This window comes from Vanessa tameamea, chromosome 28 (genome assembly GCF_037043105.1).
Source record: "Vanessa tameamea isolate UH-Manoa-2023 chromosome 28, ilVanTame1 primary haplotype, whole genome shotgun sequence".
NCBI classification, from domain to species: Eukaryota; Metazoa; Arthropoda; class Insecta; order Lepidoptera; family Nymphalidae; genus Vanessa; species Vanessa tameamea.
Window position 1 is genome coordinate 5,739,392 of NC_087336.1, and position 13,603 is coordinate 5,752,994.

General features: G+C 36.0%; 1 protein-coding gene across 1 annotated transcript; it reads right to left on the minus strand.

Moving 5' to 3' along the window:
- Positions 1–1,392: 1,392 nt before the first annotated feature.
- LOC113391900 (mucin-2-like) lies at positions 1,393–10,871 on the minus strand. Its single transcript, XM_064219581.1, has 4 exons — positions 10,733–10,871; positions 9,082–9,260; positions 2,321–8,350; positions 1,393–1,599 (listed from the first exon to the last, which is right to left on the minus strand). The coding sequence occupies exons 1-4, from the start codon at positions 10,734–10,736 to the stop codon at positions 1,480–1,482; spliced, it is 6,333 nt and encodes a 2,110-aa protein (XP_064075651.1). The 5' UTR covers positions 10,737–10,871; the 3' UTR covers positions 1,393–1,479.
- Positions 10,872–13,603: the final 2,732 nt, after the last annotated feature.

Genomic DNA, 13,603 nt, shown 5'->3' on the forward strand with positions numbered 1-13,603 from the left:
ATCGCCAATGCGCCAATGACCTTGCGAAGATGTTATGTCCCTTGTGCCTGTAGTAACACTGGCTGACTCATCTTTTAAGCCGGAACACAGCGATACTAAGTATTGCAGTTGGGGGCAGAATACTTGATGAGTGAGTGGTACCTATCCTGACTGGCTTGCACAAAGCCCTACCACTAAGTAATATAATAAATACTGTTTTATTAATGTTGTACAATGATAAAAGTTTTCTAAAAACTATGTCCTTTTCTAAAGTTTTTTTTTTAACATTCTAAGAAAAATCTACTGATATTATTCTATAGACATTTGGAATTCAAGGTACAACTTCAATTTCGTATCTGATATAAATGCGTAGGTTCCGAAATAACACAAAGCGAATGTCATAATACACCCCAAAAGTCTACAGAACCAAATCACAGTCTCTGATTCGGTTCACACGGATCTCTGATTCGGTATTTTCAACTTTCATTTCGTACTTATACTTCGTACATATTACTTGTTCTATGAGTATAGCTATATACTTGTCATTCGCTATATACGACGCGTAACTTGCTTAGTTATATAAAAAAAAAACAGAAAAAAAATCAACGTTACGGCAAAGGTTACGAATTTCAAATACCACAATGGAATATTTACAAATGTAAATATTCCATCCATAATTTTTATCTGTTTCGTTTATTTACAATACTAATGACGGATATGTTTTTTTTTTGTTTTATCTATCATAACTAACTACAAGTATAATAACTAACTTTTAAAAGCGGAGATGGAACAATGGTACACGTGAATATTATCTGATATTGTTGGCCGGGCCAAGCCACTGAATTGCCACGTCAAAAATTTGTGTTTATAATTCATCTCGTGTTCGTTGGTGATGATTACGTCGTTTGCAAACCTTCACCGTTTTGTTTCTACAAGATCTATCGTATAACAGAAAAGTAATGAAAAATGGATAAATATTTCACCTCACGCCCATTTGGATGTACCGAAATGGCCAAGCCACATAGTTTGTCTGAGTTGTACAGTTTGTAAAGATAGGTCGTGTAGTAACTCTACAAGAACTAAGCTTGGCTCTACATGAGATCTGATAACTTTTTGACAGTGCGATTTATACGGTCTCATCCTGGCAACATTTTACACGAAAAAGTTTTTGGTGGGATTAGTTTCTTACCTTCAACCAAATATCACGATAACATTGAAAAAAAATCACATTTCATTCTCTTTTATTATTTTTTAATACAATATAATTATAAAAATATCGTTTGTTAATTGTTATAATAACAGTTATATCATGTTAAACATCAAACTATTGCCGTTACAAGAAATTCGAACAGCCCGCTTTATAATATCATCACATTTTAAATTATAAAAAAAAACATAAATATAAGTTTTATATTCCAAATATTATTTCAAACCTGGCTCTTGAGGGTTCACAAAATTTATTTTTTGGTGTTTTTTAAATTTCGTTCCACTTTATTTGGTTCATTTTGTTGCGTAACTTTTCTGTGCGTTGTTGAATAGTACGAAATAATCTAAATACACTTGCTGCTGATTCAAGGTTAGGTTCTTATGGCATCTCGCTTCTGGCGCGGGCATGCATCTCTGAAATTAATAAATTACTTCAATATTGATGAAGTTCGAACACGTTTGGACTCGTAATACAATATGATTAATTTTGCGTGTCTAGTAAAGTATCCCTTTTCACACAAAATAGTGTCACAAAAAATATTGGGAAATCTGTTTTTTTATTTTGGAACCCATTTAAAAAGTTTTAAGCTTAAAATGTTAAAACTTGGTGTTAGGGCTTTGTGCAAGCCCACCTGGGTAAGTACCACTAACTCATCAGATATTCTATCGTCAAACAACAGTATTGTGTCTGTGGGCATTGGTGACCAATTGTCATCAGGTGGCCTATATGTTCATCTGTTAACTTAAACCATCAATAAAAATTGGTTAAATACATATAATAACATAACATAATCAGCCTGTAAATTTCCCACTGCTGGGCTAAGGCCTCCTCTCCCGTTGAGGAGAAGGAATGGAGCATATTCCACCACGCTGCTCCAATGCGGGTTGGTGGAATACACATGTGGCAGAATTTCGTTGAAATTAGACACATGCAGGTTTCCTCACGATGTTTTCCTTCACCGCCGAGCACGAGATGAATTATAAACACAAATTAAGCACATGAAAATTCAGTGGTGCTTGCCTGGGTTTGAACCCGAAATCATCGGTTAAGATGCACGCGTTCTAACCCCTGGGCCATCTCGGCTCAAAAATACATGTATATATACCCCTAATTATAAATATGTAAAATACTCACAAGCGCTCGAGGACTAAATTCATAGTTATTACGGCATTTGACTTTAGTCATGGATCCTTCGAAACACTTGTAGTAGAAACTACAGTCGTGAAGGTCCGGGTACTGGTAGTCATCGCTTTGTCTACACAAAGGTAGTGGATGAGGCTTAAGTGCTGCTGAATGACTTTTTTCATAATATTCGCAAGGAGATTCAGTTGGTGGTATCGGAGGTAAGGAACGCATTTTCGATGATGTTGTTGGTGCTGTATATTGGTCTGTTGTTGTTTCCGTAGTAGTCATTTCAATTTCAGTTGAGGTTTCGATAGATGGAATTGTATACTTTTTGTTGTTAGGAGGAAGAGTAGGGTTAGAAATTACAGTTGTTACAGTAGGCTCAGAAATCGTTGTAGTGGAACTAGGTAATGTCATTGCGAATTCTGTTGTTGTTTCTTTTGTCGTCATTTCATTAGCGGTCGGTTCGATTTTAGTCGTACTTGTCACAGTTATTTCAGATCCAGTTGATGAAGCCACCGGTGTACTAGTTGCAATCGATGTAGTGGTCGTCATAATAGTTTTAGGTTGTGTTTCAGTTGTAGTTTGCTGTGTGGGTGTATCAGGCAAATATGTTGTTAAGTCTATGTTAATAGATGCACTTGATTCTGAAGCTGTACTTAGTGAATTTTGGGTTGTTGTTGAGTCCATTGATGTAATTGTAGAATCGGTCGGAGTTGTTAATAATGTGGATGAATGTAATACTGTTGTCTGTTCTGTTGGTCCAAATGCCGCATCAGTTGACACATATGCTGTAGATTCTGGCGTCATTGTTATTGCTTCCTTACTTATGGTAGACAAGCCCGGTGTACTTTCTGAAGTAGATTTAGTAGAAGTAATAGGCAGCAGGGGCCGCAATGTTGAGGGTAATTCATTATCACGCTGTGTTGTTTCTGTTAGTATTGTTATTATAGGACTAGTAGTAAATGGTGTTGTTGGTGATGAAAAATTATCAGTATTTGAAGTAAACGTTACAGGCTCTGTTACTGTTGATTGTTTTTCTCTCGTTGTCAGCATGGTTGGTGTGGAAAATGATTCTGGTGTGGTAATTGCCAAATCTGGCGTGACTTTGGTTGATACTGAAGGTAAAGTAGATTTAATAGATAGTGTAGTTGTATCAAACTCACTTGGCGTTGATGTTACAGTTTCCGATGTTGTAGATAGTCTTGTATACAAAGATGGTAAAGTTTGTTTAGTAATTATTGGTAAATTAGTCGAATGTTCCGTACTAGTTATAAGTGGCTCATATGTTATAGCTGATGATGACGTAGGCAGTGAGGTTGAAATACTTATTGTTGGTTCATGGGGTTCTGATGTTGGGTTAGATGTATCTTCGGTGATTGTAATAGATTCACTCGTAAGTAGCTGTGTTGTTTTTGTTTCAGGGCTTTTTGCTGTTGAAATGTCAATATTAAGGCTAGCTGTTGTAGGAGATTCAGATGTACTGGTTTCTTGTGTCGTATTTGTACTAGATTTTTCCGTTATCGCTATAGTTGAAGATTCAGCCGAGGAACTTGATGTACTCGATTCACCTTTCATCGTAGATGTATGTAGTGTATACGAGTTTGTAGTAGTTTCCATTTTTTCGATTGGTGCCGTAGTGTCAATGATCGTATACGTCGATATCTTTGGTGTTTCTTCACTTGATGTTGATTCAGTAATTATTGTTGTTGAAATAGACGGTGTCGTGCTTTTGTTTATTTCAGTTTGCGGCAATATTGTACTAGATGATATTTCGGTTAGCTCGGTAACAAAAGTTGACACAGGCGTTGTGTAAGTTGATACTTTTTCCGTGTATGGATTCGTCGTTGTTTTGGCAGGTTCTGTTTTCATTGTCGATGGTGTTGTTATAAACTTTTCTCGCTTAGTTGTCAAATCCGGCTGCACAGAAGTTATGGACGGTGGTGTAAGCCGTGTTGTTAATGAAAAATCTTTTGTTGACCATTTTGTCACAATTGGTTCCATTTCACTCGTAGATATGCTGTCTGTCATAGGATATGCATTAGAAGTTGTCGCAGTTATTCCTTTTCCAGTAGTTAAGGCTGAAGGTGAAGTATCTTCACGAGTTGCGCCTGATGACGTCGTTATGATTTGTTCAGTTGCTTTCATAATAGTACTTGTTATGTCAGATATTGATGCACTTGTAGCAGTAATACTTGGAATAGGTTGTGTTTCAGTTGCTGTATGTTGTGTGGATCCTGGTGACACAGGCAAAGATGTCACCCTTGGACTAATGGTTGCACTTGATTCTGTAGCTGTACTTAGTGAATTTTGAGTTGTCGTTAAGTTCGTTAATGTAATTGTAGCATGGGTTGGAGTTGTCAATAATGTGGATGAATGTAAGAATACTGTAGTCTGTTCTGTTGGTTCAGATGTCACTTTAGTTGACACATATTCTGTAGATTGATCTGTTTCTGTCGTCATTGTTATCATTCCCTTATGTGTGGTAGACAAACCTGGTGTCATAGTTGAGATAGATTCAGTAGAAGTTAAAGGAGGCAAGGGATGTATAGTTGATGTTAATTTATTATCAGTTATTGCTTCCGTTAACTTTGTAATTATAGGACTACTAGTAATAGTTGATGTTTGTGATGAAAAATCATCAGCATTTGACGTAAACGTTACGAGCTCAGTTACTGTTGATTGTTTTTCTCTCGTTGTCAGCATGGTTGGTGTGGAAAATGATTCTGGTGTGGTAATTGCCAAATCTGGCGTGACTTTGGTTGATACTGAAGGTAACGTTGATTTAATAGATAGTGTAGTTGTATCAATTTCATTTGAAGTTGAAGATACGGATTCCGAAGCTGTAGATGGTTTTGTACTCAAATATGGCAAAGTTTGATTAGTAATTATTGGGGCATTGGTCAAATGTTCTGAGCTTGTTATAGGTGGCTCATATGTTACAGCTGATTTGGGCGTTGTTTCATGTGGTTCTAATGTAGTGCTAGATATATCGATGCCTTTAGTTAATGTGGTTTGAGGCGCTTTAGTAGACTCAGTGATAAGTAACTCGGTTGTCTTTATAATAGGCCTTATAGTAGAAATATAATTATCAACACTTGCTGTTGTTGGATATTCAAAGGTATCAGTTACAGATGTATCTGTTACAGATTTTGATGGTAAATTATGTCCCGTGCTTGTCGTTAGTAGCTCGGGCGTTACAGCTGTCGTTAACGGAGGAAGTGCAGTTGAAAAAATTATAGGTGTTTCATGAGGTTCTGCGGTTGTGCCAGATATATCTATATCTTCAGTTACTATGGTTTTTGGCATGTCAGTAGATTCAGTTATAAGTTGTTCCGTAGTCTTTATTATAGGTCTTATAGTTGTTAAAATATCATTGTCAACGCTTGCTGTTGTTGGATATTCAAAGGTATCAGTTACAGATGTATCTGTTACAGATTTTGATGGTAAATTATGTCCCGTGCTTGTCGTTAGTAGCTTGGGCGTTACAGCTGTCGTTAACGGAGGAAGTGCCGTTGAAAATATTATAGGTGTTTCATGAGGTTCTGAGGTTGTGCCAGATATATCTATATCTTCAGTTACTATGGTTTTTGGCATGTCAGTAGATTCAGTTATAAGTTGTTCCGTAGTCTTTATTATAGGTCTTATAGTTGTTAAAATATCATTGTCAACGCTTGCTGTTGTTGGATATTCAAAGGTATCAGTTACAGATGTATCTGTTACAGATTTTGATGGTAAATTATGTCCCGTGCTTGTCGTTAGTAGCTTGGGCGTTACAGCTGTCGTTAACGGAGGAAGTGCAGTTGAAAATATTATAGGTGTTTCATGAGGTTCTGAGGTTGTGCCAGATATATCCATATCTTCAGTTACTATGGTTTTTGGCATGTCAGTAGATTCAGTTATAAGTTGTTCCGTAGTCTTTATTATAGGTCTTATAGTTGTTAAAATATCATTGTCAACGCTTGCTGTTGTTGGATATTCAAAGGTATCAGTTACAGATGTATCTGTTACAGATTTTGATGGTAAATTATATCCCGTGCTTGTCGTCAGTAGCTCGCGCGTTACAGCTGTCGTTAACGGAGGAAGTGCCGTTGAAAATATTATAGGTGTTTCATGAGGTTCTGAGGTTGTGCCAGATATATCCATATCTTCAGTTACTATGGTTTTTGGCATGTCAGTAGATTCAGTTATAAGTTGTTCCGTAGTCTTTATTATAGGTCTTATAGTTGTTAAAATATCATTGTCAACGCTTGCTGTTGTTGGATATTCAAAGGTATCAGTTACAGATGTATCTGTTACAGATTTTGATGGTAAATTATATCCCGTGCTTGTCGTCAGTAGCTCGGGCGTTACAGCTGGCGTTACGGGAGGAAGTGTGGTTGAAAAAATTATAGGTGTTTCATGAGGTTCTGCGGTTGTGCCAGATATATCTATATCTTCAGTTACTATGGTTTTTGGCATGGCAGTAGATTCAGTTATAAGTTGTTCCGTAGTCTTTATTACAGGTCTTATAGTTGTTAAAATATCAATATCAGTGTTTGCTGAGGTCGAAGGTTTCGATGAACTGCTTTCTTGCGTTGTGCCAGTACTTGATAGTTCTGTTATTGCATTAGTTGAAATTCCAGTCGAGGAACTTTCTGTACTTGTTACACTTTTTTCCGTCGATGTTACTTGTACTGTTGAATCTATTTTTGTAGTAATTTGTATTTCATTGTCTGGTTTTTTAGAAGTTGTAGGCACTAAGGTATGTGGTGTAGATGGTAAATTATACTCTGTAGTGTATTTTGATGAGGGCGTGGTGGTATTTGTCACGTGTGGTTCTGTTACCGTTTCTATAGTTAATTCAGTATTCGTACTATATAATTCTGTCGTTGATGGTGTAGTTACAATTATTGATGGGACTGTTGGTGGTGCTATAAATGCAGTTGTTAACTTATTTGTAATCATTTCCTCAGTCGCATGAGTACCTGTACTTGTCTTTAAAGATGGCAAGGTAATAGAGGGAGTTGAGTCAGTTTTTGTACTTAGTTCATTTGCAGGGGTTGTTATTTTAACTGGTAAAGTTTGTTCCGTTGTTACTACAGCTATTTCCGTCTCTCTAGTATTTATTCCTGTTGATGTTTCTGATATAACTGTTGCAGTGTGACTGCTTGTTATATGCTCAGTTGGTGAAGTAGTTATTAAATTAGTTGTAGGCTTGATTTTAGTTGTCTGCTCAGTTATTACTCTTTCTTTTGTGCTTGGATAATTTGTTGTATCACTTATCGATGTGGATATATCGCTTAGAGAAGTCGATGTTAATAAGAAATCAGTATTAGATGAAAATATAGATGATTCAGTCGTACTTGATAAAGGTACTTTACTAGTCAGATTTTCTGTACTCGTTTCGTTAAGTTTAATTGTAGAACTTGTCACTCTTGTAGCTCTTGCAGTACTCATTGAAGATTCTGTTGTTGTGATTTCATGCGAGGCAGTTGGTATAGAAGGCTGTACAGTTGTTTCTTTATTTATTAATGTCGTTAAGTCAAATTCTGTTGGCTTTGGTTTCCATGTTGATGGTTCTGTCGATGATAATAATTCAGTGGTTTCTTTTTGTGAAGTTGAACGTTCATACGTAGTTGAAATGGGAACATCTGTCTGTTTTCGGGTCACGTCAGACGGTATTGTTATTGTAAATAGTGACTGTGTTTCATGATTTGTTGAGGCTGTATTCGTAAGAGTAGATGACGGAAAATATACTGTTGTGCTGGGAGTAGTGGATATAGTTACAGAAGATTTAGTTGTAGTTGTTTCTTGTGAAGTATCTTTTCCAGTAGGACCTGGTGGTTCTGAAGTTTGGTAAGTTATTGTAGTCTTGTCGGTTACGTCGAAAGGGGTCGTACTTGATGTAAGAGGTGGTAAAATACCTCTTGTGAATGGAAGTTCAGGCCTCTTTTTATATGTGCTGATTTCATCTGGGACTGGAGGTAAGGTCGGCTTTTGAGTTACAAATGAGAGTGATATATTACAACACATAGTTGCTACGACAGGCTGGCAAGTCTGAAATCGTATAAATAATAACTTATGTAAAAAAATTATTGTCATTTTTTTTTAAATTATCAGTCCTTTAGAATTGTATGCACTTAGATCTTTTTAAGCAACGTAACGTATTTAATCCTTAATAAATTGAGTGATTCAAGATTCGTATTTTATAATAGAGAAAAGGCGAGGATTTTGACTTATTGTATCCGTATGAAGCTGAGACGGGTATCTCGTATTTAATATAATGTATTTATAAGACGTATTATACATAAATTTTCAATTTTTTATTAATTTTATGCCAAATCAAGAAACGCTATGCTTAATCTGACACTTCTCTGTGAGCGTAATATACTTAAAAAGGAGTACAGAGTTTGCTCTTATAGTATAAATATAGGTTTTTATATTCTACATCGCAAAAGATTTTTTGCCATTCTAAGATCGTGTTCTGAGCTGAGCTTCCAGATGGTTCTCTCAACCTAATTCTATAGCTCCAAATACATCATATACCTTTTGGGAGTTCGAGAAATGAAGACAAGAAATAACAACCTGTTAATATTCTACTGCTGCACTTAAATCCTTGTCTCTTTATGAGCTATGTTCCACCATGCTGCTCCAAGACGGGTTGGATACACATGAGGCAGATTCGCGCGATGTTTTCCTTCAGCGAGTATGAATTATAAACACAAAAGCATATGACCCACTGGACCATCTGTTATAAGTCTTACAAGATAAATATTCGCATAACTTACATCTGATCTCACGTCATAGTACAAGTTGTTCGGACATGACCGCACATAAGGTTTTGATAGCCAACATACTATGTAGCTCTGGCAATCGCTTGGGTATGGCAAGGAGTTCAACGTCCAGTTCATGCACGGGTTACCCAAAACCGTTGTTATACATAATAGGAGCAGGATTTGTATGTGCTCTGGAATTAATAAATAAAGATATAATTATAATATGTTAACACTTCTATCCCTCGAAAGCTATGTCCAAGATTCCTTATAGCTGCACTTGAACTGTCTCCGGTTAAATTATCAGTAGTAAACCGGAGTTTCGAAGTACGCACTGTTTACATTCTAATGCCTCGGAAAGGAAGGAAAACCATGCTTCTGCGCCTGAATTCTTTTCGTTCGTGTTATGAGTGAACACTGGTAAACAATAATATCTCCTGAAAAATTGGATGCTCTTCTAAGACAGGACAATGTGACTGAAATCGATGATAAGAACATCGTCTAAGTAAAGATGATGCAATCATTATACTTAGCCGTCATATTTGACATTTAGCGTCATAATCGGACGTTCTAATGATTTTAAATAAATTATCATTCAGAAACATTAACTATTCCTTACATGAATGCGCCCCCAAATACGGAACGTAAGATTTTCTTTTCGGTCCGAAATCACACTAGCTAACTTAACATTCAAAATAGAATACAAGATCACTAAGTCTCGGTGAAGTATCGCCGTTTGATGGAATAAGCAATGAGTAAGCAACTACTTAGTCGGGTTTGCACAATGCCTTATTATTGAGTAACATTTCAATGAATCTTCTAACAAAAATTAAGGATTTGTTTGTTTGGTCTTATAGTATATTTTTTGGACATCTTATCAGAGCTAAAACAATCTGACTGTTTTAATGTTGTAATAATAATAATGATATAATTACTAAGAATATATTACATACAAGAAATTTGCTTAAAATTAATAGCATTTTTAGAACTATTACTAATAAAAATAAACTAAGAGATATTTATTTTCTAAGCACCCATTAGTACGTATAATCATTACAAGTAATAAATACAGTTACAATATTTGTATGTATAAAAGGATTATCTTTACGTATAAAATCGTTTATCCTGGCTGACTATCAGCACAGGCAAAACTACTGAGTCTAGAGGACTGACTTTGGAACATAGATTCATTTTATAGCGTAATCTAGTTAAGAATGGCGTTTTGGAAATTTAAACTTGAAAGGAAATGGAAGCAGGAATTTACTGCAGATTTAATTTGTCAAAATACCTTCTAAAAACTACAAAATGCATTCATTTATTCAGAAATTTTAGGATTTTGATATAAATAACATATATATTGCTATCTCTTTTCTTTCCATTATTAAGAGATATATAGTTTGTATATTTCATCTTTTCTAATTTGTTTAATTTAAATATCATATAGACTAGAATAGGAATCGATTAATTTTGATGTCAAATTCTTAAATCATCGATCCACTTATACGAATATCAAGGTAATATTAAATGTTCGTAAAATTCATCCGCCATATTCATAGTTTTGATGACGTCATTAGTTCAGAGATATTTTGCCTTTATTTTTTTGGGATATTACGTTATTTTAATAATATAAAATGTTTTAATAATAACAGTAGTTATAAAAACGTACCCATAACAGCCTCAAGCGAGCTCACTGACTATTGTACGATTCGAAAGACTAATTGGCATATATTATAATAACCGGACAAATCGATTCTAATTACTGATAAACAAATTATTCGATACAGAGGAATTTCGCCCTTATTGCGTTCTGAAAATTCAGCTACGAACTTTTTTGTTAACAGGTGTGCGTCTATCAATGTCCGACTTGTTTTTACATATGTACGATATTTTTAAAACAATGGATTTATTTTGGCTTTGCTCGTTCAATTTCAATACGATTAGAGTATTTCAGCGAGGGTGGTTACTTTTCAAGGGAGAATACACAATGATATATTATAGCGCTCATGTGTGTGCGCGAACACACGGCACTCTTTATTCTTCTTTTATTATTCTGCATGATGATGGAAAATCCGACGAGACCGGAAAGAGGACGATCTAAGGAATGGGAGTGCACTCACTATCAACTTCCAGAGACCGGACTGTTGGTAATTTTGACAGAAAAATCTAGTGGTATTTTGGTTTGAATCCAAGACAATGAGCGGCATTAGACCAAACCAACTGTACATAACAGATATAGATATAAAGGATGAAAAGACATACATCCGCATTATAGCAGTGAGGCAGAAATCTCCAGATCGTCTCCTCGAACGGAGGTCTTAGCCACGTTACTTTTAAGAAAAAATTGCAAGAGTAAACGTGCTGGATTGACAGGATTGGCTCATTTTGCTTTGCTTTTAAAAAAATCGGAATTATGAACAAGTTTTCCCAAAATTTACCTGCAATTGGTATCATTTTGCACTTCTAAGGGAAGTCGATACTGAAGCTGAAATTCAGTTTTAACTAAGTTCAGTTCAAATTATCATAAATAAATATGAGTATTTCATAAATTTGTTAAACTCGTGTGTTCTAACGGCCATCGATTCATCGACAAACGTGACCAGCTCATTGCCACTTCAGTCTCCTAATTTTAAAAGCTATGTCAAGCTAATTATTAATTCGTGTTCTTCTCTTAATAATACCTGATTATTATTTAAATATACTCCGAGCATTGCTTACTCTATATCAAACATTTCCATTTTCCAATTCAAATCAAATAAATTTATTCAAGTAAACTTTACAATATAATCTTCCAAAATTACCGTAACGCTTAATAAAATTCTTTCACTGGTTCTTAGGTCTAATGTTTTTTATTTTTTTATTATAAAATAAATTTGTAATTAAAACGTGTAATGCTTCTGTATAGATTAAGTTAGTTGAATTTAAATAAAAAAGAAAAGCCAGCCTGGGTAGGTACCACCCACTGTTCAGATATTCTGCTGTTAAACAGCAGCTGTATTGAGTTCCGGTTCGGAGGGTTAGTGAGCCAGTGTAACTATAGATAATCAACTAACATTCTACCGGCAAAACCAGTACGTCGTATTGATGTGTTCCGGTTTAAAAGGTCCAGTCTAATTATAGGTACAAGGGACATAACATCTTAGTTTTCAAGGTTGGTCGCGCATTGGTAAGTAATGGTTAGTATTTTTAACGTCAGTGTTACCACTTACCATTAGGTGGCCGATTTATCAGTCCACCTACCCGTATCATAAAATAATGGATTTCAGAAATTTCGTTTCAAATGTTAAGTCAAATCAAATTCAATAAATTAACATCTTTACACAAGCACGTGTTTGGATGTAATTATAAAATGATTATTATCACGATCTTGGATTTATGGCAATATTACACGGTTCAAATAAATTGATTCACTTTGGTGGATAAATGCAAGCGTGACAGCTGTTTACACTATAACACAGTTGTTCCCAGAACTACACAACTTGCATTAGTCGAATCAGGGGGCCATTCTGTTACCCCGAGAACCCCCTCTAGGTGTTGGAGGCCCGTATAGGCGGGCAGACCGTCAGGACGTCACGGTAGCATCCGCAAGCAATCCCGTGGCGCCCGCCGAAAGACGGAGAGGGTACCGCTGGTTTTTTAGTGGGTAAATCCGGCGCACCTGGGCGCACTCGGCGTCCAGGGCTCCGGGGAGTTCCACACCCCCCCACTTTCCATCACGTGGGGGAAGCGCGTAACGCGTTTTTCCAGCGAAAAAGAAAAAAAAAGTGGGCCATTCTGTTGAGAGATAGCATGTTTATTATGCCGATTTATATGTCGCCTTGTCATTCATATTAACATTATAAAGAGGTAAGATTTGTTTGTTTGTATGTAGGAGGTAATATACACTGGTAGAAAGCTACATTATTACTGAGTACTATGTGGTATAAATTGTGTTTATATCTGTGGGATGTAGGGTTGAAAGAAACCACAAAATATCCACAATTTATGTTGTTTGCTTCGAATTTACAGAAATGTACGTTACACTTCAATACGTCGTGCCGCCATCGTGTCTCCTTTTTCTCCCTCTCGCTCACATCTACATAATTCTCTGTCATGCTGTCTCTGTCATCATTACACTATTATACCCTCGCTCTATCAATATAATTTACTTATTGATACAATGGGACGAGTCGGTAGTGGTTTTTGTATCAAAGGCCGTCCGTGCTTATTTGGGTTTTGAACGTTATCATTAATTTATCGATACATATATATATTTATAGTATAGGTAGGCATACGGGATGATGGTAACTACCGCCCAAAAAAATTACGCTGTTAGGAATATTAACCATTCCTAACATCGCCAATGTGCCACCAACCTTGGAAACTAAGATATGTCCCTTGTAACGACAGGCTTACTCACTTCAATCCAAATACTACCGATGAAAGAGAACTACCCACACGAACCATAAACCCAAGTATGGAGATTCGCAAATTCGACCCATAACCGACGCTGGTGTTGACCTTATTACAGCATTAGAGTCACTTCACTTAATCTTTGTTT